At 39.5% G+C, this 27044-nt stretch overlaps 1 protein-coding gene across 14 annotated transcripts in view; it reads right to left on the minus strand.

Moving 5' to 3' along the window:
* ikzf2 (IKAROS family zinc finger 2) overlaps positions 1–27044 on the minus strand; it is a 152322-nt gene that overhangs the window by 55361 nt on the left and 69917 nt on the right. For 3 of the 14 annotated variants that reach the window (XM_072261223.1, XM_072261232.1, XM_072261217.1), the window contains exons 1-3: positions 19192–19303; positions 16959–17013; positions 16525–16626 (exon numbers count right to left, since the gene is read on the minus strand). In XM_072261223.1, coding sequence (XP_072117324.1) covers positions 16525–16626; positions 16959–17013; positions 19192–19272 — 238 coding nt within the window. In that variant the 5' untranslated portion in view covers positions 19273–19303. The other 11 variants (XM_072261226.1, XM_072261221.1, XM_072261220.1 and 8 more) reach the window with 10 other exon arrangements.

Genomic DNA, 27044 nt, shown 5'->3' on the forward strand with positions numbered 1-27044 from the left:
GCGTAGGACACATCTACAGAAAACAAGTGAAGAGGCAACGATATACTATTTCCGTTTCTGCGGCGGCGTTGTGCTATTCCCATTGGTCAAAAACTAGAGTACCTACAACAACGAAAGAAAGTTTTCAACAATGTCTTCAAGGAATACAAAGAAAACTTCCGCTGGAAAAGGCAGCTATTAACGTAGACAATAAAGTAAACAACACAAGCATGAAGCCGTCCGCCATTGTTGTTGTGGTGTTGGAGGTTGCATTCAAGATGACAATGAAATGCCGCGCTGCCACCATCATTTGTTCCGGCACGTCATGACAGCGTTTTTAAAAAGCTCCGGTTACCCCGTACACACTACACCGCCCAATCGGCGTTTTCAGATTTACACACTCTGGAGAGCGTTTTAGAAAAGCTCCGTTTTCATGGGAGGAAAACATTGTTTCAGTGTGGATGGAGGGTCAAAACGAAGAGAAAAAGCTTCGGTTACAGATTCGGTCTAGTGTGGACGTAGCCTCCGTTAGCTACACTAGTTATCTGCACTGATTTACAGTCAATCACTGGATAACGAGGTGGAGATACATCTCTACCAAAGGAGGTGTAAGGCACTCCTTCCCTCCACTAGCCTGCAGGACTCCTTTGGGCAAGGTGTGTGCACTCTCTCTCTGGCTATCCATCCCATAGGACGATGGTGGTTCTTTTCAGATATATAAAAGGAACAGCATGTGCGTGAATGGATTTTAGGTGTGTAGGGGGTTGCACAGGTCCAGACCCACCCTCTTGACATTCTCTCCCCGATCCAGCAGCATGGTGGAGTCCAAGACAGCTGGGGGAAGCTCTGTTGCAGTGAATGGCTAGACCAAGCTTCGATGCAAGGGATGCCCTTTCCGCGCTTCATGGCACGTGTTTGCTAGATGACCTTTGACCCTACGAGAGGGTTCATCCGCCCTTTGACAGGTCTTGTTTTTCGTCCTGCAGGGTGTCTAGCCACCCTCCTCACCAGGCAAGCCTGGTGGGGGAGCCGGTTTAGTCGCTGACCACCCAACCATGCGATAGGTAATACTGGGTTACACAGTATCAGTAGCACTCAGACGAGTGACCTGACAACAAGTGCGTGCTACACTGCTTAGCACTCCGATCAGGGTCACATGAAGCCATAGCAGCAGTTGGTGGACAGCCATATGGGCAGCTAGTGCATATCACAGATCCTGGTTATGCGACCCCTAATGCAAGGCAGACAATCTCTGAAGAGTACTGATAATGGCTGGAGTCACCCATCTTTAAAGACACTGCCCAGAAGAAGGCAATGACAAACCAAATCATATGACATGGCACATAAAGAATGAATGAATGAACAGTCAACCAAAAGAACACAGCAGCATATACTCAGCTCTCACCTGTGGCTCTAAGCAGCTGTTTGCATGTGACAACAGGCACACTCTGGTACACCACTTCAACAGGAGGGCTAAACCAGGTGAGGATAGCTGGCAGCCCTTATACGCCAGTGAGATAGGGACAAGCCTATCCCAGCATGCAAAGTCAGCTCTGCCAGACTGGCGGATGAGATCAACAGTGAGATCCAACAGCCAGGAAGGTGGCTCTGCAACACTCTGTGGAGAGCAAAGGGCATAACAAGGCACAGAAGAAGTCACAGTCATCCACTCCAAACAAGGTAGACCCCAGTTGTGATGACTATTCATACTATTGGACCCAGACTTGAAGTTAAGAGAGTGGAACTGCCCTAGTGTAAAAGCTTTTCCACTTTAAAAACTCTCTCACACAGGTTTCCTGTTATCGTCAGATTCGACAGATAACTACCAAACCAACTATTAGAAACTAATACACAATTTTATAGTACTGTAGTAGTATTGATAGTGTTCTAAAGTGCTTAATTTACACACATAATTTGTTACTCAGTTCAAAAGCAGTTTGTCTTTTTTATATCTTTTTAACTATTTCCATGAAATTTTGGCTAATTGGGACAGCCACTTAATTGGTCCAAAATGTACTGATCCCAATGTGTTCCAATTAACCGGAATCCACTGTATATAAGGGTGAAAGCTAACAATATTAAAAAAATAACAGAATAGATCGTTCAATTAGTTAAGGGAAATATAATTAATAGAAACATAGAACACCTACAGCACAATACAGCCCATTCGGCCCACAAAGCTGTGCCGAACATGTCCTTACCATAGAAATTACCTAGGGTTACCCATAGCCCTCTATTTTTCTAAGCTCCATGTACCTATCTAAGAGTCTCTTAAAAGACCCTATCGTATCTGCCTCCACCACTGTCGCCGGCAGCCCATTCTACGCACTCACCACTCTCTGTGTAAAAAACTTAGCCCTGACATCTCCTCTGTACCTGCTTCCAAGCACCTTAAAACTGTGCCCTCTTGTGCTAGCCACTTCAGCCCTGGGAAAAAGCCTCTGACTATCCACACAATCAATGCCTCTCATCATCTTATATACCTCTATCAGGTCACCTCTCATCCTCCATTGGTCCAGGGAGAAAAGGCTGAGTTCACTCAACCTGTTCTCACAAGGCATGCTCCCCAATCCAGGCAACATCCTTGTAAGTCTCCTCTATACCCTTTCTATGGTTTCCACATCCTTCCTGCAGTGAGGTGATCAGAATTGAGCACGATACCCCAAGTGGACCAGGGTCCTATATAGCTGTAACATTACCTCCGGAATTAGAATGACATAAAATAGAGAAAAAAATGACATGCTGGTATTCTGAAATAAAAACAAAAAGTACTAAAGATACTCAGCAAGTCAGGCTGTATTGTATAGATGCACAAAATGAAATAAGGTATGAAATAAGATAATAGTTCTGGTCATGGATCAGTGACTAAAATGTTAACTTTTTTCTATCCTCACAAAATATTGGCTGACATGCTGAATTACTCTGAAGAAAATACAACCTAGTTTACAAAAATTTAGGACTCCTGTTAGTGGGTCTGAAATGGATAGGGTGTTTGGTTAGACTGGTAGAAATTTAGGTTAAACGGTAAGAAGTCAGAATCGGAATCAGAAAGCATTTCCTTTCTTACAGCAAAGGAAGTGAAAGAAGTTCCATAAGACTGCTGTAATTATGGAAGAGATTGCTTGTGAGTTGAAGTTGTAATAAATTATGGATTTCCATAATGTTCTGAAATTTGTTTTTTTTAAACTTTGTTACTCTGGTAGAAAATGCAGTTACAAAGCATAAGTAATATGAAACTGGTATGTTCAGAGGACAAACTTGATAGGTTTATAGTCTATTGACAATTTCTTACATCTGTAAATACATAATGTCAGATCAATTTCTTGGCAACAGTCTACATGTGGAATCACAGTATTCTAATTTGAAATGTGTAACTTTGTCTCCGTAGTTTCAAGAAATAAATATTTTGAGATTAATACAGAGGTTATCAATAGCTGTTAAACTGAATCTATTTCAAATGTCAGTTGGATGTTGTGACAAAAAGATTGAAATTTTGACAGTTATTGAAATAACACGAAAGAAAGAAAACAGGACTCATATCCATAACGTACCTTTCTCAGGACATCCTCTTACACCTATAAAATATTGCTTTATATGTCATTTGTTTGAACAGAAGAAATATGGCAGCCAAATTTGAAAAAAGTAATCTCCCTAGATGATGATGTGACATTAGATAAGATTCTTCACTGGGTTCATTAATGCCTCCATAAATTTTGCAATCAACTAGATTCAATAATCATATTTCCAAATCTTCTTTAAGACAAATAATAAACATGGTATAAAAATAGTTCAACTTGTTTCTTTTATAGTCATAAATGTTTGCCAAATACATTAAAATTTTCAACACAAGTTTGTCCCTTGAATATTTAATTTAAAATATGAAAACAACAATTTTCAAAAAGAAAAACTGTGAACCTTATGAGATTTCAGCAACATCAAACTTGAGAGGGGCAAGTTTTTTTTTTAAACAGAAAGTATGGGAGCCTGGGGTGGTGATAGAGAGAGAAACATTAAGGACTTTTTTAGATGTTGAGATAGGCACATGAATGTGAGAAAAATGGAAGTATATGGACATTGTGAAGGCAGAAGAGATTAGTTTAGTTAGCCTTTCAATTACTAATTTAATTGGTTCGGCACTACATTGTGGGCCAAAGGGCCTGTTCCTGTACTGTACCGTTCTATGCTCTATGTTCTGTCATAAAAGCAAAACCAGCTTCTATCGAACAAATCATTCTATAAAAGTAAAAGAGTATTTTCAACAAAAAATAGTGATGAATATACAGACTATAAACATGCAATGTAAGCCGTCGCTTAAATTTCTTTAACAATTTGAATCATGTACTTGATAATAATACATAACTATAGTGCTCCTTAAGGTCGTAACAATTTAGCTTCTTTAGTCACTCTAAAAACCAAAATGTCACATACCAGTAATTAAACAAAAGGACTACTAATAATGTAGAAAATTTGAATTTTATTATCACAAAGGCTGTTTGAGGTGTTAACTTTCAATAGAAAAGCTGCTATCAATATAAGGCTTTCAGATTTTAAAAGAATAACTCATACATTATTCTCCTTTAGAGAAGTAAACCTGTGGTGATTACTATGCCTAGTTTGGAAGTGATGCTGCTGTCACACTCATGTAGATAATTCTTTCCTTTAAATTCATTTTTCTGATATGCACATTTGTTAACCATTCTGAATTTTTTTTGATAGATGGCAGTTAAGGCATCCGTTAGTCTTGCGAGACCATGGATCTGTGCCTGGAAAGTCTTCACTCTCCAGGGTGCAGGCCTGGACAAGGCTGTAAGGAAGACCAGCAGTTGCCCATGCTGAAAGTCTCCCTTCTCCACGACACCAATGTTGTCCAAGGGAAGGGCATTAGGACCCATACAGCTTGGCACCAGTGTTGTCGCAGTAGATGGGAGTAAAATTATGCTAAATGAACGTTTTGAAGTGACTGTAATACAACATCCAGTCCATAAAGAAAGCCATCACTGCCTTCGCAGGACAATTAGATGAAGCAATAAATATTAAGCATGAAAATAAATAAAGAAAAAATATACAAATTGAAATTAATTTAGCATTTCACTTCAATTTTAAAATATTAATTTATGTACAACAGGATTCCACACATTCTGAATCTATATAAAGGATCTGAATTTTACCGTACTTATTTACAATTTATGCCATTACTTAAGGAGGGCTGCACGGACAAGAAAGAGAGCTAGAGGCCAGTGAGCCTAACATCAGTGGAAGAAAATTTGCTGGATGGGATTCTGAGAAACAGAATTTATTTTCATTCATAAAGGCAAGAATTGATTTGGGATTACTGTAGTCATTATGGCTTTGCACACCAGAAATCATGAATTTAAGTTACTTGAAGAACTGATTAGGACAATTGACAAGAGCAGGATGGTACATGTTGGTTATATCAACTTTAGCAAGAGCTTTGACAAGGTCCACATGGTAGGGTGGCTTGGAAGGTTAGTACACAAGACTCAGGACAAGTTAGTGAACTAGATACAAAATTGCAAACACGAGAAAATCTGCAGATACTGGAAATTCAAACAACACACACAAAATGCTGGTGGAACACAGCAGGCCATGCAGCATCTACAGGAAGAAGTACAGTTGACGTTTCGGGTCAAGACTCTTCGTCAGGACTAACGGAAAAAAGAGATAGTAAGAGATTTGAAAGTGGGAGGGGGAGACTCGAAATGATAGGAGAAGACAGGAGGGGGAGGGATGAAGCCAAGAGCTGGGAAGTTGATTGGCAAAAGGGATACAAGGCTGGAGAAGGAGGAGTATCATAGGATGGAAGACCTAGGGAGAAGGAAAGGGGGAGGAAAGGGCACAGGAAAATAAACACACAAAATGCCCCGATGTCAATCCATGGCCTCCTCTACTGTCGAGAAGAAGCCACACTCAGGTTAGAGGAACAACACTTTATATTCCGTCTGGGTAGCCTCCCACCTGATGGCATAAACATTGACTTCTCAAACTTCCGTTAATGCCCCTCCTCCCCTTACCCAATCTCTATTTTATTTTCCTCTCTTTCCCTCTCGCAATAACTCCTTGCATGTTCTCCATCTTCCTCTGGTGCTCCCTTCCCCCTTTCCTTCTTCCTAGGCCTTCCGTTCTATGATACTCCTCCTTCTCCAGCCTTGTATCCCTTTTGCCAATCAACTTCCCAGCTCTTGGCTCCATCCCTCCCTGTCCTGTCTTCTCCTATCATTTCGGGTCTCCCCCTCCCCCTCCCACTTTCAAAGCTCTTACTGTCTCTTCTTTCAGTTAGTCCTGACGAAGGGTCTCGACCCAAAACGTCACTGCACTTCTTCCTATGGATGCTGCCTGGCCTGCTGCGTTCCACCAGCATTTTGTGTGTGTTGCTTAGATACAAAATTGATTTGGTTGCAGGAGAAGTAAAAAGAGGCAGTGGAGAGCTGCTTTCTGATTGAAGGTCTATGACCTGTGGAGTGCCACAGGGATTGGTGCTCAGGCTCCTGTTGTATGTCATATATGTTAATGATCTGGCTTAGAATGTCAGTTGCATGATTAACAAATTTGCAAACAGCACCAAAACTGGGGATATAGTGGACAATGTAAAAGGTCATCCAAATTTACAATGGGATATTGTGAACTGGGAAAGTTAGCAAAGGAATAGAAGATGGAACATAACTCAGATCAGTGCGAAGTGATGCTGTAGGTTTTCACAATAAACTGAAGTGAGGCATTTTATGTTTAAGGAAATCTGTAATGCATTTTATTGAACTCCAAAACCTAAAGACAAAAGTTCACTAAAAATCTTTACGTAACAATGTCATCACGTCAGACCAGCCTCTTAAAGCAAAACCCCAACTCAACATCAATGGTTGTGAATTATGTCACATTTCTCCCAATTACATTACCCTACAATGCAATTTGGCAAGTTAAACTAGGCCAGGACTTACACAGATAACAAGGACTTAGAGAGTATTGTTGACATACAAACTTGGCGTTATAGAATCATAGAGCAATACAGTACAATACAGGCCTTTCGGACACAGTGCCAACCCAGCTGGTCCAAAATTCTTTCATTCAGCCCATATCCCTGTAAGCCCCACTTCTCCATGTATTTATTCAATTGCTTTTTAAATGATACTATTGTACCTTCCTCAAACGCTTCTAATGGCAGCTCAATATACTCACCATCTTTTGGATTAAAAAGTTCCCCCTTCAGACCTCTATTAAATTTTTCTCCTCACCCTAAATCTACTCTGGAGAAAAGATCTTTCTCATCCACCTTATTTATGCTTCTCATAATTTTAAATATTTCTTAAAGCTCACCCCTCATTTGCCAATGTTCCAAGGAATAAAGGCTCAGCCTAGTCAGCTTCTCCCAATAACGCTGATCTTTTAGTCCCGGCAACATCTTCATAAATCTTTCCAGTTTAACAACATCCTTCTTAAAACAGGGTGACCAAAACTACATGCAGTATTCTAAGTGCAACCTCATCAACGACTTACATATAAAACAACAATATAATGTCCCAATTCCTATACTCAATACATTTACTGACGAAGGCCAGAGGTGGTAAAATGTCTTTTTCACCAACCTCTCTACCTGTGACCACTTTCAATGGACTATGCAATTGCACTCCAAAATCCCTTTCCAGTGCCCTACCATTCATAGTACAAAGCCTACTCCCGTTTGACTTTTCAAAGTGCATCATCTCATTGTTAAATGTATTGAAATCTATTTTCCATTCCTTGGCCTACTTCTGTAATTGATGAAGATCGCTTTGTGATCAACAATAATCTTCTGCATTTTCAACACCACTTCATAATTTTATGTCATCTACAAAGTTATTGATTACAATGTATAAGCATATGGCTCCCTGAAATTGGCGATACAAGTAGACAAGAAGATCACAAAGGCCAATGACATGCTTGCCTTCATGAGCTGTGGCTTTGAGTACAAGTTGTAACATCATATTATAGTTGTACAAAGCATTGGTAAAACCACACTTGGAACACTGTATGCAGTTCTGCTTGCAAAGCTATAGAAAGAATGTGACTGAACACCAGAGGATGCACAAATGAATCACAAAGACCTTACTAAGACTGGAGGGCTTGAATTTAAAGATTGGAGAAGCTGAGATTTTTTCCCCTTGAGTGGAGGTGATTGAAGGGTGACCTTATAGGGTCATAAGGAACATAGATAGGTTCAAAGTCAGTCTTTTACTCATGGGTGGTACGCCAAAAACTAGAGGGTATAGATTTAAAGTAAGATGAAAGATTTAAAGGGAACCTGAGGAGTAGGGTTTTCCCTCAGAGGTGGTGGGTTTATAGAACAAATTGCCAGAGTAAGTGTTAAAGGCAGGTAAAATTACAACAATCAAAATATATTTTGACTGGAAAGGTTCACAGTAATATAGGCCAAATGCAAGCAAATGGAGGCAGCTTAGGTAGGCATTTTGATCAGTATGGATGTCTTGGCATCAAGAGCCTGTTTTCATGCTAAATAACTAGCTTACAATTCAGGATACATTCTGGATGTCAGGGGAGAAGAATTCATCTCATTCTTTTGAATAGAGATCAGCAAGTTTCACTGACATGTGGATTTGCCAGAACTGAGATCTTCCCAAAGAGTCAAAGAATATGAATTTATTTTCAGATATGAGGGAATTAAATGGTATCTGGTCAGTGCGGAAGTAGCATGAAGCAAAAGACCAGCCAAGATTTTACTAGATAGTGGACAGAAAAGGCTGAATAACCTACTTTCGTTCAGATCTCCCATTTTTATATACATTCTTAAATGAACCCAGAACACTGCACACAATGCAAGATTCATCATTCCCTGTACATACAAATAGCATAAGACCACCTATATAAAACCCCTGAAAAGACTATTACAATGGTAAGAGCACTAGAAGCATTGTGAAAAGAGTATTACAGGGGTCTTTACAAAGATATTTTGCTGACAAAACCATTTTGTGGCATGCTGAAACGCTCTCCACAGAGGGTCTTATGCCATATTATCATACCTAATCCAACTATAATCATAACACAGACCTTGCCCACTGTACATCCGAATGAGAAGGCAAAAGAAACCAGAGCTATGAGGAACCTCATGAACTTACTTCATGATAAAACCCTCTCCACTAGATCACAGTACGAGTTGAGAGGTAGTTCAATTAAAAATATAAGAAACAGGAGCAAGAATACATTATTTGGCCTCTTGGGATTGGTCTGCCATCCTATGAAATCACAGCCAATCTTTTACATTAAACATCACTTTTCTGCACTGTATCTCTGTATTCCCTTAGTATCTAAAAACTATAGCAAGGAACCACACCTCTACAGATCTCCTTGGTAGTAAATTCCAAAGATTCATCATTTTATAGATGAAGAAATTTCTCCTCATCTCTGCCCTACATAGCCTCTCACTTTTAATAAGACCGTGACTCTTTGTTCCAGACAACCCTATCAAGGCAAATATTAGTTTTGCAACTATTCTTTCAAACCCTTTGAGGATTTTCTGTTTCAATGAATACTCTCATCCACCCAAAGAAAACGCAGGCTTAGTCTGTTTAATCTCTTCTCCAAACACAACCTCCCAGAAATTAATTTGGTTAACCTCTGCACTTTTTCCTCAACCACAACTGTATCCTTGCTTTGGTAGGATACTCAGACCTGTACACAATGTTCAAGATGAAGTCTCACCAGGTTAAGACATATAATTTTATTGTCTTGATGAAGAATCTTGGCCTGAAATGCTAAGTGCTTAATCTTTCCCACAGATGCTGTCTGACCTGTATGTGCTTACAAAGAATCTTATTTGACGGGTTACCATTTCACCTATTCCTGTCAATGATCTTCAGTGTTATGGAAGTCTCATTATTTCCTTTTGACATTCAGCACTGCCCAAAGTCCAATAGAAACATCCTGGAGATTGACAGTAACCAAAAATATTCTCTTAATCAGACACTTAATTACTGTGCCTGTATCAACAAACTGAAGACTGATGTCCTACAATGAGATGTTGACTCCTATACCTGCAAAACCATTCTGCTATCCAGAGAGCTAAAAATAGAAATTGCTGAACAATTTCCCTTCATCGCTAAAAATGCTGAGCAATGTTCTATTCTTCCTATCTGTGTCGCTCTCAAGGCACTGAAAAATGCTCTCCACATGCATTGATTAATGCAGGCTCACTCAGGATAATAATGTCCTTTGCATTTTCCAGATGACATTTCACTGCAGTCCATCACTGAAGCAAAGCTTGCCATGTGTTTTCCACCTGAAAGGAGGCAATTCATTAAATATTCTACCCTATGACCTTTACCACTTTGTAAGTCAAGCGCAGCAATCAGATTTGCATTTTTACACAACCAGATGGATTCCAAATCCCGTATCATTCTTACTTAGAAATAAATCATCCCTTTCTGGTATACTTGCTCATCCTGCCTGCACCGTAGGGCTGTCCTCAAAATAGCATGTTGGATTTCGTTCACCACAGATATGGTAGCAGATCAGGAAGGTTCTATCTAAATTAATAGATATATATTTTTATATAGTAGAGGAATTAGTCCTAGGCCCAAATGTTCTGACTTTAAACTGGACAGTCTTGTTATGAAAATTCTGGTTTAATCAGAATCAGAATCAGAATCAGGTTTATTATCACTGGCATGTGTTATGGAATTTAACTTAGCAGTGGCAGTTCAATGCAATACATAATATAGAAGAAAAAATAAAATAACAACAAATAAATCAATTGAATAGATTAAAAATCATGCAAACAACGGAAAAAATATATATTAAAAAAAGTGAGGTAGTGTCCAAGGGTTCAATGTCCATTTAGGAATCGGATGGCAGAGGGGAAGAAGCTGTTCCTGAATCGCTGAGTGTGTGCCTTCAGGCTTCTGTACCTCCAACCTGATGGTAACAGTGAGAAAAGGACATGCCCTGGGTGCTGGAAGTCCTTAATAACGGACGCTGCCTTAGCTGGCTACTGTGTACAGCAATGTGGGATTGTCAGAGGAGAAATGGTGGGAGAACGAAAACTACCAATGCAAGAACAATAGCTTTATATCTATGGGCCCAATGTCACACTTCTCAGATGTGTTATTATCTGGCCTCACAATTGGCTGAAGGAAACAATACTGGATCTTGTTGTGCCCTTGGTCCCCCTTCCAGTTCAGCATTCACATAAAAGGTGGCTGCTGCATTTGGAGCAATTAACGCTTTGACTTCAGTCTTCAAGGTCTAACATCAGCTACAAAGGTTTTGACATATCACTAATGAAAAACTGCAGGATCCAGGAAAGACTGAAAATGAACTCCACACAATCTATAACATTTCACACAGTTTACTGGATGAGCAAGACAATACCTCAAGTATCTGAACAAGGATGGCCATTACTCTTCATCTACAGCTGCAATGGCATGGCCTTCAATGAAGACCTTTCGAGCTAAAATGGCGTAACTTCCTCTCCAGCCGTTAATTGCTCTTGATCTGACTAAGGTACACTTGTGTTTGTATACTTACCATATTAAAACATATTATGCTTTTAAATCGCCCTTTATTTTTTGTGAATTGCTTATTCTGAGCTAGTGAAAGCAAGGAAGATGTACTAACGTAACATCGTCTTTTACCTAATCTAATTCTTATGGAATTGCCACTGGGGGCAATTACAAGTGATATTTCCTGTATGTGTGAAGTGAAGAAGTCACAATAGTAGGATCACAGGGGGGAAAGCAAAAAAGAAAGCATGGTTGAACTGTCTGGATATCATGGAATGGAGATGCTTCCAGGATAGAGAGCATGTAAAATGTAAGGAAGAGAACTAGATAGTATAATCATACCATCCTTGAAGGTCACTGGTCCTGTAGCAATCAAGCACATGAACTCTGTCCTCCAAATTATTGAGCGTGCGAGTAGGATAGAATCAAGTTGTCACGGAAACAGCTCCTTTGGCCCAGGGTGTCCATACCTACCAAAATGTCTACTGAAGCTAGTCACAGTTGTCAGAGTTTGGCCCATATCTCTCTAAACATTTCCTGTCCATGTGCCTGCCTAAATATGTTTTAAATGTTGTACCTACCTGTACAGCTTCCTCAGGCAGCTCATTTCATATACCTACCACCCTCTGTGTGAAAATTTTATTTATCAGTTCCTTTCTAAATCTTTTCCCTCTGGTCCCTTTCAAAGCTTTCTCCTCTCCCCCTAAGCCTCTGTTCTCTAGTTTTAGAGCTTCCTACCCTGGGAACCTTGTGGCCATTCATCTTTCCCATTCCTTTCATGATTTTATAAACCTCTCAGCCTCCTATGTCCCAACCCATCCAGAATTTCTTTCCTTATACTTCAGGCCCTCCTATTTGGAGAAAATCAGGACAAACAGTGGACCTAGCACTGATCCCCATGGCGTACCACTGGTCACATGCCTCCAATGTGAAAAGCAACCTTCCACTTTCATCCTCTGACATTTTCCACCAAGACAATTTTGTAGCCAATTGGCCAGCTCACCCTAGATCCCATGAGATCAAGACTAGCCTACCATGAGGGATCTTGTGAAAGCCATTGCAAAAATACACATAGACAACATTCACAGCCTGCCCTCATCAATCATCTTTGTCACATCTTCAAGAACTCAATTGAATTGGTGAGACAGCATTTCCCAACAAGTAAACTACACTGACTATCCCTAATCAATCTTTGCCTTACAAAATGCTGGTAGATCAGTTCAATATTTTCAAGTGAGAGAAAAAAAATGCTCTCCTCATCATAATATGCTTATTTATGAGCATATCACAGTGTGTGTATACAACATGTCTGCCATGGTAAAATAGCTGTATGTATAAGGTAGGAGATTATACATACAAAGTATTAATATTGGAAGAGTGGTAAACATATGAACACAGTACTGCTGGCAGATGGAATTTGGTGCAGTTAAAATAGCACTGATCCTGATTTCCCTTTTAAACCTTACCCCTCTCACGTTAAATCCCAGAGGTCACCTAAACTTTTGAGGTCTCAAACCATTATGATATCAGAACCAAATCCAAAGCTATCATTACATATATTTATTAATATAGTTAATTTTTTTTCCACCAGAGCTTTATTTCTGGTGGAAGAAATAGTTGGTTACCTTCTTCCACCTGATCTGAGAGTCCTGAGATCTGGATTGTTACAATTTTTCTCATTTGTATTAACAAAACATTGTTCCCACCTTAATACCTACAAAAGCATGACTGCTTCAAGTATTGACTAAGTCAAAGAGTAGTTTCAAATAGTGGATAAATTTAGCTGTCACCTTCCCTTTAACTGGTACAGATGTGATTCAGTTCGCTTTGATCAGTTTCAGCAGGTGCACAAGATTCCTGAAATTACTCATGCTTAATGCGTGCAAATGGAAAAAGTACATTGTGAGTGATTCCTCTACAGCATTTATATATGCTTGCACAATAAGCATACATAAACAGTGCACACTACTAACATAATTTGGACGGAATCCCTTGTTCAGTGCCATTTTAGAATACACTTTCACGGCTTATAAACTTATGGCTTTATATTTCTGATTTAATCTAATTCTTTCCCTTTTCTAGGTGTTCACCATCATTAAAGTATTCATAAAAGCAAACATGTGAATATCAAAAGTTTAAAATAAATATAGAATATGACAGAAATAAACAATGTCCATCAATATATAAAAGAGACAAGATATTAACAATTTGGATAAAAATTAATCCAGAATTGGCAATGTTATCTCAAATTAAGATAAAGAAGTATTTTAAATGTTTGAAAAAGATACCTTGTGCTGGTACAAAAAAAATCCCCACTTGAAACATTAAACTGCTTATTGATTTTTGGATATTGATGTATCTGCATCCTCAGCACCATTAGGTTGTGATATTAAATCAAGGCCACACCTTCCATCTTGGGTGGGTATAAAAGATGCAATCAAACTTTAATTTGAGAAAAAAAAATATATCTCATTAACATCATTGATGGACCAGATGATCAAGGATCCATGAAAATTACCATTTGTGAAAACCTGCCTTACACAAATTGCACACTAATCCTAATATATATATACTTAAGATGCAGTTGATAGGTTTTTGCATAGCAGGGTAAGAAAGGGTAATGAAGAAATGGCACATAGGTGGAGCTGAGTCCTCAGCCAGATCAGCCATGATTTTACTGAATGGTGGAGCAGGCTGAATCAGCCAGACGGCCTACTCCTGCTCTAATGTCTATACTTCAAATAGTGCTTCATAGACTGTAAGTGCTATGGCACCAAAATTGTGAATTCAGCTTGATGAACGCAAGTTACATACCCAAAAATACTGTACAATAAATGGAGAGTACAGAAATTTTTATTTTATTAAGTAAACATCTTGAAGCAGGTTAGATTTTAACTGCCATACTGACTAAAGTTGAAGCCTTTTTCCTCAAATTTATTGTTTCAAGTAACATGCAAGATTTTAAAAAGTAATTTGAAGAAACTAATCAAATTTATATGTTAAAATGCCATAAAGCTTTAGTTAAACCAAAATATAACCTAAGTTTTTACAAAGATTGACCTCATTTGTACAGAAGTATACACTGTTCACAGAATCTTTGGAGATCTGTGATTGTTAAAAAATGGCGATCGAATGGTTAAACACTGTTGTTTTGACAAAAGCTGCAAGACTGAGACAAACCTACTTTCTTCCACCCCATTCCTGTAGAAAACTTGTTGCCAGTCCTGTCTGCACTGTCCTCACTCTTCCAATAATACTTGGCCTTGAGCCAAAAGTGTCATCTTACGCAGTAGATAAAAAGGGATAATTTTTGAGGCCAGATTCCAGCACCCTTACTACCCACCACCACTACACATATATGTTGCACTGTGTAGTACCACACTTATTGCTACTCCCAACCCTAACTCCATGGACAGTAATCGTGAATCAATGTAAATAATAGACAACACTATCACATTTTCAGCAAAATCACATTTCATTCGTGATTCTCTCTGTTCTGGCACCTGTGGTAGAAATATGGCACCACATTTTGTTCATGAGACTTAGGGAAAATAGATAATGAGTTACACTGGGAAGTCTGTCTTAAGAAAATGCCATAAAAGATGATAAATTAAGATTACTTTTCTTAAGAAAGCATGAACAGCAGGGAAAACAGGGATCTCCACATTCTTTAAATATTTCATCCCTAAAAGCTTTGTTTCTCCCTATACTAACCCCAAACAAGTTGCAATATGATTAAAAGAAAAGGCATCTCATTACTAGGTGAAGATATAAAAGGTCAATTAGCATTTTTAAACAGATCTTGTAAATTTCTAATATATTTCAAAATCAACATTTTTCTCCATTCCACTTTTGTTCAAGGCCATGTCTAAACATACAATGGCTGCCAGCAATGAATGGTAATGGCCCTTCAATAATTAGAATCTACTCCTTTTCTCATATGCTATACTTTCCACTAAGTTTTCATCTTACCCTGAGAGAAATAAATGGCTCTTAAAAGTGAGGTAGAAGTGTAAAGGAATCACAAGAATATTAACCAGAACGTAATTTTGAGTGGTCTAAAACACATCTACATGACTTTCCCTCACATTACCTATATATTTTATAATTAAATGATCAACAGAGTTGAACATCAATTATATGCTTTAAGTGAGAGAGTATTTTTCTGGATTTATCAATTTTAGAAACCACTTTATATTTAATAAAACAACAGTTTCTACCTTTAGATATACATTTTGTCATACATGTGAATAACTGAATGTATTTTATATCAGTAGTAAGAAACACCTGGTTATATGGTAAACTAGATGAAGCAATCTGCACTTAATTTTGTTCAAAACTATCGCAGCAACTCTTCAGTATATGAAGAAATGTCTTTGACAAGTAATATAGCCAGCAAGTCTATTGGCAAAGTTTACATCATTTAGCAATATTTACAACAACAGGACACTTCTTGAAGAGCCAGGCATATTCCCTGAATCCAGTATTCTGATGAACAGAAAAACACATCTACTAATCAAAATTACTTCTGAATTGATTACTAATTACTATAAAGGACATTAATTTGGTTTACAGTAATGTGGGAGCAAGAGCAGAAAATATATAAAGTGTATAAAGACTAATGAAAATCATTTCAAGTGCAACGATTTGTATATTTTATGTACTTCTGTTTGTAATCAAAATTTTGAAATTCTTAGAAAACTGAAAAATTAATCAATAATTAAAGGAACAAATTATTTTTCACAACAGAAACCTCATACTAACATAAAATATTTTCTAAACTAAATTAAAATCAGTCTTACCTGGTAAGGATAGGCATAAATTTCCAAACCCATACATTCCATAATTTAAAGTACCAAGTAGATTCATATGCACCGATATTAAGTAGCCTTTGCCAGGCTTCTGGTTAGAGTCGAGTCCTATATTTTGTGCTGTGGTAACATAGCCAGCAAGTCCTATATTTTGTGCTGTGGTAACATAGCCAGCAGGTTCGTAGAACTAAGTCAGTACAGACCAGAAACTAGTAAAAGATACTTACCATTTGTCATGTGACTCAGAGAGCTGTATTGGCCATTGGGTGTGCTTGTGGTTGGAATCATTATCCTTGAATGGTCCATCTTGGGACAAAAGTCATCACTACCTGTTCCAATGAAAAGGTTAACCATTACAAAACAGTAATGTTCCAATAAGTAACTCTCCTTCTACAATATTTACTATTCTTGCAAGAGGAATTGATTTCAACAATCAATCTCTAGCCACAATGAAAACTTGCTTTCTTCTTTAGTAATCTAATACTTGCATTAAAAGTATTCTAAACAGTTCACTTCCTTTCACTGTTATTAATGTAGAAACGCAACAGATTTCAATTAGCAGCACATTAACTGAACACAGTGAAACATTATCTACTTTGTTACTGTAAAGAAGGTTTACAACGTAAGGATGAAAAATATCAATTTTCAGTTTTCAACTCACCACGACCAGTGATAGGGCCATCAGTAGCCTCTGTTTCCATATTCAAAGTGCAGTGCTGTAAGAAAAATTGCCAGAAATTGTCATTGCTGATGTCTTATCTGTTACTTCAAAGTACTAACGGTAATTAAAAGACACCTGTGATCAAAGAACATTCATCTCTATGCTATACTTTTTGTGTACTATATAACCATAATTTCTAGAAAGAATTTTTTTATTGCTAGCTTATTTAACTAACAGAAACAACAACAATTTACATCAGTAGTAAATTACAATAGCTTTTTTTCGGGTTTTGTTACTGTCACATTCAGTCAAAGATTATGATAATTACCTACAATTAATTTACAAAGATACATGAGGTAACTGCACTCTTTCTCAAAAACCTGCAGAGTGGTGAACTAGAAGTTTCAAAGAATATAGTTGAACTAACATTTCTTTAGTCTTACAAGATAGGTTGCTGTCTAGTTCCTGGTGACAAGTCATTGTGAAATTTTGTCATACATAATAAAAGGTATCTTAACTTTTTTTTTCAGTTACTATAATTCATTTAACCCGTTACTGCAAATTAAACATATAATGACATTAATTTATAACAAAAATAGCTCAAACTCTCTTATCTCATTGCTATATCTGTGCATATACCACTAAATCTAGGCTTGTGCATGTACAAACCATTCCAGGTCTACAAAACTAATGTACTGAAAATGAATCAGGAGACGAAGCAATTCTTGATGCCTAGTGCATCAATAGTCTTTACATCTGTCCTCAGAGTCCACAAAAAGCGAGATTTCTTCAGGACAAAAAAAGACTAATCTCAGGAAGGATACGACACAGGGAGTTCTGCTGCAAATTATTGGAAGAATCTATTTCTATTGATCTCAAAATATTTTTAGGCATGACGACAGGAAAGTCGCGTTACTTACTGGAATAAGATCATTTCTCCACTTGCCTCCAATTACTTCCCTGCAAATTCTATGTTCCTCTTTTTGCCAGAGTCAGAGAATACTATTTACAGTCTAATTTCCAGTACCCGGGGAAAAAAATAACACTACGCTACCTACGACCTGAACCAGCCAACATAAAAAAAACACAGTAGAACAAAACAAAGTAATATCTGTATAGAAGCGACTTATACACTTATTCTAATACGACTATTAACACACACATACAACAAATAATATGAATCCAACCCAGTTCTTCTGAAAGCTGAAACTAGCGTCGGGCACATTGCAACAAACAGGAAGAAAAGTCCCACCAACAAAAATGGTTAAAACACTCCACCTTTCTAGCCTACAGATCGAACGAGAAGCGTCAAAATCAATCGACTGTCAGTTTCTTACTCGTGTTCAGGATAAACGTGTAAGGGGATGGGATGGGTGTTGGAAAAAATGTCAGGAATGTTAACGTACAGGAGAGAAAGAGGTCAGTGCCTCGACAATGCAATTTTAAAAAAACTTGATACACCGGTTCCTAAGGAATCAGTCAGAGGGAGAGGGGGAGGGGGGGAGAGAGAGAGAGGGGGGGGGGAGGGAGGGAGGGAGGGAGGGAGGGAGGGAGGGAGGAGGAGAGAGAGAGAGAGAGAGAGAGAGAGAGAAGAGAGAGAGAGAGAGAGAGAGAGGGAGAGAGAGGGAGAGAGAGAGAGAGAGAGAGAGAGAGAGAGAGAGAGAGAGAGAGAGAGAGAGAGAGAGAGAGAGAGAGAGAGAGAGAGAGAGAGAGAGAGAGAAAGATACAGAGTTGTGTGAGAGAGCGAGAGGGGGGGAATCGACTTTTTTTAAAGATTGCGGACGAGTTAACAATATTGTTTAAATGGCAGTGACAAAAATATTCTCTTTCCATGGCATGTGTAAAAAAATCAAATGCCGATGATTACGAAAGGTTTCCATTCGGCAATGACAGTATCAATCCAAATTAGGCAAGGTGTGAAGGGTGACAATGCAAATAATTCACACGCTAGTTTCCCAACGCATTTCTATTTACTATACAATGATTCCTAAAAACAGTGCGTGCATGAAGTTATGGATGCGATTACTATCAACAATATCTTGGTATTACTCGAGCCACGGCAGGATTTGTTAAGAGCTGCAACAAGTCATTAGGTCTTTACGGTGTATGTGCAGGTACTTATTTTTTTTAAATCTTCGCTGTATCAAATTGATCTGATTCACTTTTTTGAGTGATGCAGAAACAAGCCTTGTGATTACCTCAGTAATAGGCTACGATCAATCAAATCCATCACCTTCGCTTTAATATTGCACAGAGGCGAACGTTGGATGTGAAACGCTGCTAATCCAGCAGCCACTTCCTCCATCTTCACCATGGTAGTATGGGAGTTTGTCAAACCCCGAGAAACCGAACCGCGCGGTTCAGGCTTTCGGCGATCGACTAGAGCAAAGACACTCCAGCCAACAAAAGGGAAACACCAAAGATAAGAACTACACAGAAACCCGGCCAATCATTAAAGCACATAAAGCTCTTTGTTTTTGCACTCTTGAACAGATCTGGCGCTAAAATACTGGCAATACGCCTACTATTAACATGTGATGAATTACTAATGTTTGTACAACCGGTATGCAAGTTTGGGAAGTTTAATATTAATTGACTGTCCAGACAATTTACAAATGTAAAAAAACACAAGCGATTTACTTCAATAAACACTCAAATATTAATAATTAATTACACAGTATTTGGTTAAAGGTCATTAACAAATAAATATACTTTAAAGTTTTGTTTTAATTAGCAAGCTTTCTAAATATTCACCCATTATAGCAGGTTGGCTTGCATCTAAAAGAAAAGTTTTAGGGGGTGATGTTCCATCAGGTTTACCTTTACAATAATGTTCATTGTGCCTGAATAATTGACACCCTGTTTTATAATACTGAATTTTGTTATCCTTAACCAGTATTTGGGGAATTAGCTTTACAATCCACTGAACTTTAATATTGTGTTATTACTTATAGTTCAATGATCAGAAAAATAAACTTTTCCAAAATTGTTAAAAAAATTCTAATCATTAGCACTGTTGATACCATTGACATTTACACATTTTACACAGCTACAAGATCACAATGATTTGCTAAATCATTACAAGGCATATTTCAACCACCTTAAATTCAGTGATTTGGAGGAAAAATACCTCATGAACCACAGTCTTAAAAATATTTTAAAGACTGTGTTCTTCTGTTTCCAATGTCTCCATATCATATTTCATCCATAGTAACACGATCTTATGTCCAAGAACATTATCTGGGTCCAGCTAGTCAATAATGTTTTCAGATGTTAAAATGATTGGGAATATCACTCCTCACATAGCACTTCATTCTTTGCATAGGTACTAAATAAATCATACTCCATGCTTTTAGTGTGGAGAACCAGTCTGTCATCAACTGACATCTACATGTGGTTCTGTCACTGCATGGAACCTATACAAATGACAGTATTAAAATTCCACAAAAAAACACAATGACATTAAAGTACATATATAGCAGATATAAAAAAAACAGCATCTTGACTTTTGAGAACTCATGATTAGTAACAACTTTAAGATTTCATATGTCTATACAATAACAATTTCTAATGTAGCTGTCTTGTTATATCCTTGAGAATATAGTTATTTACACCAGTCTTAAAACATTTTCCATATTGGTAAAAGGAAAGGGGGGGTATGGGTTTCTAAGTGATTTTGAATGCATTATTATTATAGTTTAACATTATTTCTTGATTCATGCTTGTCAGAATCAAACAAAGCGTTGGGGGAATATTGATCATTTATCTATCAGTCTTACAAAGTTACCCTTACATTTTCATTTTAAAAATTCCTGCATCAATTCCTACATACGTTATTATTTGTCATTATTGTAATAGCCTATATCTTACCTTAACTTAGCCTGCAGGTTCTTGTTGATTACTTTTCAACAATACCTTTACAATAATGAATAATACTCTAGATTATTATTCATTAAATATTTACCATGTATGTTTAAGTGTATATATCCTTTCCTTTCAAAACTATTTATGAAATTTGTATTGTCAAGAATAAAAGATAAATGGTTGCCATTTGCTTATCATCAGATAATTAGGTAGATCAAAGTTTATCAAGCAATTTTTTGTGACAATATTAAATTGCCACAGTGATTGTCCAGTGAGTGCATACACAAGATGGCTCACCAGATGACATACTTCAAAAACTGTCATCACAGTGCCACCTACTAGCCACAAACTTCAATTACATAACGACTAGATGTGTTTGCATGCAATTGCCACTCTCTGTTTACAGATGATGAAATCTATCTCAGGATATATGGGAAGCAATAAAAAGAGACTGTTGGGGCTCTGTTTACATCATCATGAAGTACAAGAAGACTAGAGGGCAGCTAATATTGTTTCCATATTAAATAAGGACAGTAAGCCAGGAAACTCTAGGCCAGCAAAATTTAAGTCAGTAAGAGAGAAACAAATGGAAAAAAATTCTGAGGGATAGGATTTCTGATATATTGAAAAAAAAACATGGATTGATTAGGAGGAATTTGCATGCTTTTGTAGCTGGGAAATTTTGCTTCACAAGTTTGAAATTCTTGTGAGACAGTGGCTAAGAAAATTGATGAAGGCAAGGTGGCAGGTGTAGTGGACATGGATTATAGCAAGATTTTTGTCAAGAGCCTGCATGATTGGCATGTCCAGAAAGTTACAGCACATGGGGTTTAAGGTATTTTAGCAAACTGGGTTGAAAACTAGCATGATGATAGAAGAAAGGCTGTCTGTAATCAATGGTAAGACCATAAGACCACAACAGAGTGATCAATGCTGGAACTTTTTATACACACACACACACACACACACACACACACACACACACCACCTTAGCACAGAAATAGGCCTTTCAGTACATTTGGTCTCACTGGCGCACTCATCCATACCCCTCCCATCCTTGTACTTATTCAAACTTCTCAAAAATGTTGCAATTGAACATGCATCCATCACATCAACTTGCAGCTCATTCCACACTCACACCACCATCTGAATGAAGTGGTTGCGCCTCAGCTGTCCCTTAAATATTTCAGCTTTCACTCTTAACCTTTGACCTTCAGTTGCCCTCTCACCCAACCTCAACAGAAAAAGCCTATTTGCATTTACCCTATCTATAACCCTCGTAATTTTCTATACCCTACATCAAATCTCCTCTCATTCTCTTAAGCTCCAGGAAATAAAAGTCCTAACTTATTCAATCTTTCCCTATTACTCAGGTCCTCAAGTTCCACCAACATTCTCTGCACTCTTTCAATCTTATTGATATCTTTCCTGAAGGTGAGTGAGCAAAACTGCACACAATACTCCAAATTAGTCCTCATCAACATCTTATACATCTCAAATATTAAAAGTTCATTTATTATCAAAGTATACAACTTGGAAATTCTTCTCCAAATCTCTAACATAACATCCCAACTCCTGCACTCAATACTTTGATTCATGAAGGTCAATATGGCAAAAGCTCTCCTTAATACTCTATCTACCTGTGATGTCACTTTCAAGAAATTACGGATCTGTATTCCCAGATCCTTCTGTTCTATTGCATTCTTCAGTACCCTACAATGCACTGTGTAAACTCTACCCTGGTTTGACCACCCAAAGTGCAACACCTCATACTTATCTGCATTTAAATGGGGTACCAAGGTAGCATAGCAGTTAGCACAACCCTATTACAGCTCAGGAAATCAGAGTTTGGAGTGTCCAGCACCATCTTTAAGGAGTTTGTATGTTTTCCCAGTGACTATGTGGGTTTCTTGCAGGTGGTCTAGTTTCATCCAACAGTCTAAAGATGTTAGTAGGTTAATTGGTCATTGTAGAATGACTTGTGATGAGGCTAGTGTTAAATAGGTGAGTTGCTGGGCAGCCTGGCTCATTGGGCCAGAAGGGCCTGTTCCATGCTGTATCTCTAAATAAAATAAATAAGCGAATTCCATCTGCCATTTTTCAGCTGCTCCAGATCCCGCTGCAAGCTTTCATAGCCTTCCTCACTGCTTTACTATACCATCAAAACTCTATAACATTGGTGAGAAGGGAAATATTTGAAAGACATATAAGGGTCAAATTTTTCCACACAGCCAGTGGTGATTGTATGGAACAAGCTGTCAAAGGAGATGGAAAAGGCAGGTACAATTACAGGATTTTAAAAGCACTTGGATTGACACATGATAGGAAAGGAACAGAATGAGCCAAATGCAGGAAGAAGAAATTAGCATAGACAGACATGTTGTATGTCATCTGTATCAATGATCTGAATGATAATGTGGTAAACTGGATCAGCAAATTTGTGGATGACACCAAGACTGGGGTGTAGTGGACAGTGAAGAAGGCTATCATGGTTTGCAGAGAGTTCTGCATCAGCTGAAAGAATGGCAGATGGAATTTAATGCAGACAAGTGCAAGGTTTTATACTTCGGTAGGACCAGCCAGGGTAGGTCTTACACAAGGAACGGTAGGGCACTGAGGAGTGTGGTAGAACAAAGGGATCTGAGAATACAGGTCCATAATTAATTGAAACTGGTATCGCAGGTCGATAGGGTCATAAAGCTTTTGGCACATTGACCTTCATAAATCAATGTATTGAGGACAGGAGATGGGATGTCATGTTGAAGTTGAGGCGTATTTTTGAGTATTGTGTGCAGTTTTGATTAGCTACCTGCAGAAAATATGTAAACAAGGTTGAAAGAGTACAGAAAAAATTTACAAGGATGTTACTGGGTCTGAACGACCTGAGTTATAAGGAAAGATTGAATAGGTTAGGAGTGTATTCTTTAGAACATAGAAGATTGAGAGGAGATTTGACAGAGGTATACAAAATTATGAGGGGTATAGTTAGGGTAAATGCAAGCAGGTTTTTTTCCACTGAGGTTGGGTGGGAGGACAACCAGAGGTCATGTGTTGAGGATGAAAGGTGAGAAGTTTGAGGGGATCATGTTGGGAAATTTCTTCACTCAGGGCATCATGAAATTGTGGAATGAGATGCCAGCACAAGTGCTGCATGTGAGCTCAATTTCAACGCTTAAGAGAAGTTTGGATGGGTACATGGACAGTGGGGGTCTGGAGGGTTATGGTCTCACTGTGCAGGTCGATGGGAGTAAGCATGGATTAGATGGACCAAAGGGCCTGTTTCCGTGCTGTACTTCTCTATGACACACACAAAATGCTGGAGGGTCTCAGCAGTTCAGGCAGCCTCTATGGAAATGAATAAACAGGTGACATTTTGGGCCAAGACCCTTCATCGAGACTGGAAAGGAAGGGGAAAGATGCCAGAATAAGAAGTTAGGGGAGAGGAAGGAGGACAAGCTAGAAGGTGATAGGTGAAGCCAGGTGGGTGGGGAAGAGGGTAGAGGGCTGAAGAAAGAATCTGATAGGAGAGGATAAGGTACCATGGGAGAAAGGGAAGGAGGATGGACACCAGGCAGAGGTGACAGGCAGGTGAAAAGAAGAAGTAAGTGGCTAGGGTGGGGAATGGAAGAAGAGAGAGGAGTAAAGATAAAAAAATTACCATTAGTTGGAGAAATTGATGTTCATGCCTTCAGGTTGGAGGCTACCTAGATGGAGCATGAAGTGTTACTCCTCTAACCTGAAAGAGGCTTCATTGTCACAGAAGAGGAGGCCATGGACTGACATGTCAGAACAGGATCGGGGATAAGAATTAAAATGGTTGACCACTGGAAATTTTACTTTTTGCAGATGGAGCGGAGGTGCTCGATCAAGCAGTCTCCCAAACTACGTTGGATCTCACAATGTAGAGGCAGCACAGGGAGCACTGGGTACTGTAGATAATCCCAAAAGAATTGCAGGTGGAGTGTTGCCTCACCAGGAAGGACTGTCTGGGGCCCTGAACGGAGGTGGGGGAGAAGGTGAATAAGTAGCTTGTAGCATTTTTGCTATTTGCAGGGATAAGTGCCAAGAAGGAGATTAGTGGGGAGGGTTGAATGGACAAGAGAATCATGGAGGGTGTGATTCCTGTGGAAAGCACACAGTGGGAGAGGCATCTCAGCACTGACAAGTAGAGTCAAAAGATCCATTTCCATGCTGTACATTTCTATGATTCTATGGAAGTACAAATCTCTAGAATTCCCCATGTCTCTGTCACAATGGCGGGGAATTGGGAGCAAGGGTGGACCCAAATGCAAGACACATCTTGTGAGGTTACTTAGATTTAGTTTATTGTTCAATACCAGGACAGCAAGGCAGGAGCAGGAAATAGCGAACTGGACAAGGACTCAGGACTACGACTAGGCTGGGACTAAGGGTCTGGGCTTGGACTCGGAATCAGCTCCCAGAACTAGAGGAGACATGAAGAGGCTAGGGTATGGACTCCGAGCCCGAGACTGGGCAAGGACCCAGTACCTGGGTCTTGCCTCGGGCTCGGATCCCAGAACCAGGCATGGACATGACATGGGCTCGGGAGAGGAGGAACCTGGGAACCCAGAGCCTCGGTCTCGGGGAGCAGGTACATGGAACCGTGGATACATACACAAAACAGAGAGCCGGGACCCCTCCTTGGGTACAGGACATAGGGCCGGGACTCGCACACAGAACAGAGAGCCGGGACCCCTCCTTGGGTACAGGACGTAGGGCCGGGACTCATGACCCTCCGCGGGGCAACGGCAAGACGGCCTGACTTACCCCACGGAGGCGAAGACAAGACAAGACAGAACATGACCCCCCCGCAGGGCAATGGCAAGACGGCCAGACTTACCCCACGGAGGCGAGGACAAGACAAGACAAGACATGACTCCCCGCGGGGCAACGGCAAGACGGCCAGACTTACCCCACAGAGGCGAGGACAAGACAAGACAAGACATGACTCCCCGCGGGGCAACGGCAAGACAGCCAGACTTACCCCATGGAGGCGAGGACAAGACAAGACCAACACGAATGAACACCAGACAGTACCTATCTAGCGCCAGTGATGGAAGTAGACCGAAGTGCAGGCGGGAGCTACAGACGAGGGCTAGAGGGGCAGAGAAGGGATTCAGACAAGGGGGTAGGACAGGAATCACAGACCGCCAGGGCCAGGACTTGACTCAGAACTGGGAAGCCGCCAGGGCCAGGATTTGACATGGTACTTGAATGCCGCCAGGGCCAGGACCTGACATGGTACTTGAATGCCACCAGGGCCAGGACTTGACATGGTACTTGAACGCTGCCAGGGCCAGGACTTGACATGGTACTTGAATGCCACCAGGGCCAGGACTTGACATGGTACTTGAACGCCGCCCAGAGCCAGGACTTGACTTGGAACCTCCGGGTAGTGGCGAGCTCTCGACTCGGCCCGGGAACAGAAGACAGCGGTTCTTGATTCCCTCTGGCTGGTTAACTGACGGACCCACCTTGATGAGTAAACTTTGCAGGCTCACTTCAGCGAGGTAACTGGACAGGGTTGCTCCGGTGAGGAAAGGCGAATTACCGGCACTCGCTTCGGGCGGAGACAAGGCTTGCTCCGGCCAGGTGACATTGGCACGCCGTGACTTTGCAGACTTTGCAGACGCTCCCGCCCCGAACTGCTGAAAGCCAGAGACTATAAGCTACCGGTTTAGCCGAGTGTTAATTGCCTCTAATCACCAAAGTCGAAGGACACGGGAAAACAGGGAATCCACAGTCCGGATTGTAACATTAACAAGGCAAATTTAAAGGGACCCCGATCCGGACCATGACAGTTTCCATAAATTATAGTCTCTCAAGAAACTCTAATCTAAAGGTAATCTAGAAGAAAAATCCTGAAGGTGAAATTCTGAAACAAGGAATCAGTGTAGTCAAGCATGAAAGAAGGCCATTCAGCCTCTCAAGTCAGCACAGGCTCTATGTTAGATTGATTCAGCTAGTCCCACATCCTGTCGTGTCCCATTCACTACTCTGCAAATTCTTTATTTTCATACTCTTATCCAGGTTTTTCTTGACAACTGCAACTGAATTTACTTTCATTACTACTCTAGCAGAGCATTCCACACATAAAACTACTAGCTGTCTAGAATCACTTCCCCTTGTGTCACTTCTGATTCTTTTTGCCATTCATCCTCATTCTGTATCTCCTAGCTGTTGATTTCTTCACCAAATGAA

The sequence above is a fragment of the Mobula birostris genome, chromosome 6 (genome assembly GCF_030028105.1).
Source record: "Mobula birostris isolate sMobBir1 chromosome 6, sMobBir1.hap1, whole genome shotgun sequence".
In the NCBI taxonomy this organism is placed as follows: Eukaryota; Metazoa; Chordata; class Chondrichthyes; order Myliobatiformes; family Myliobatidae; genus Mobula; species Mobula birostris.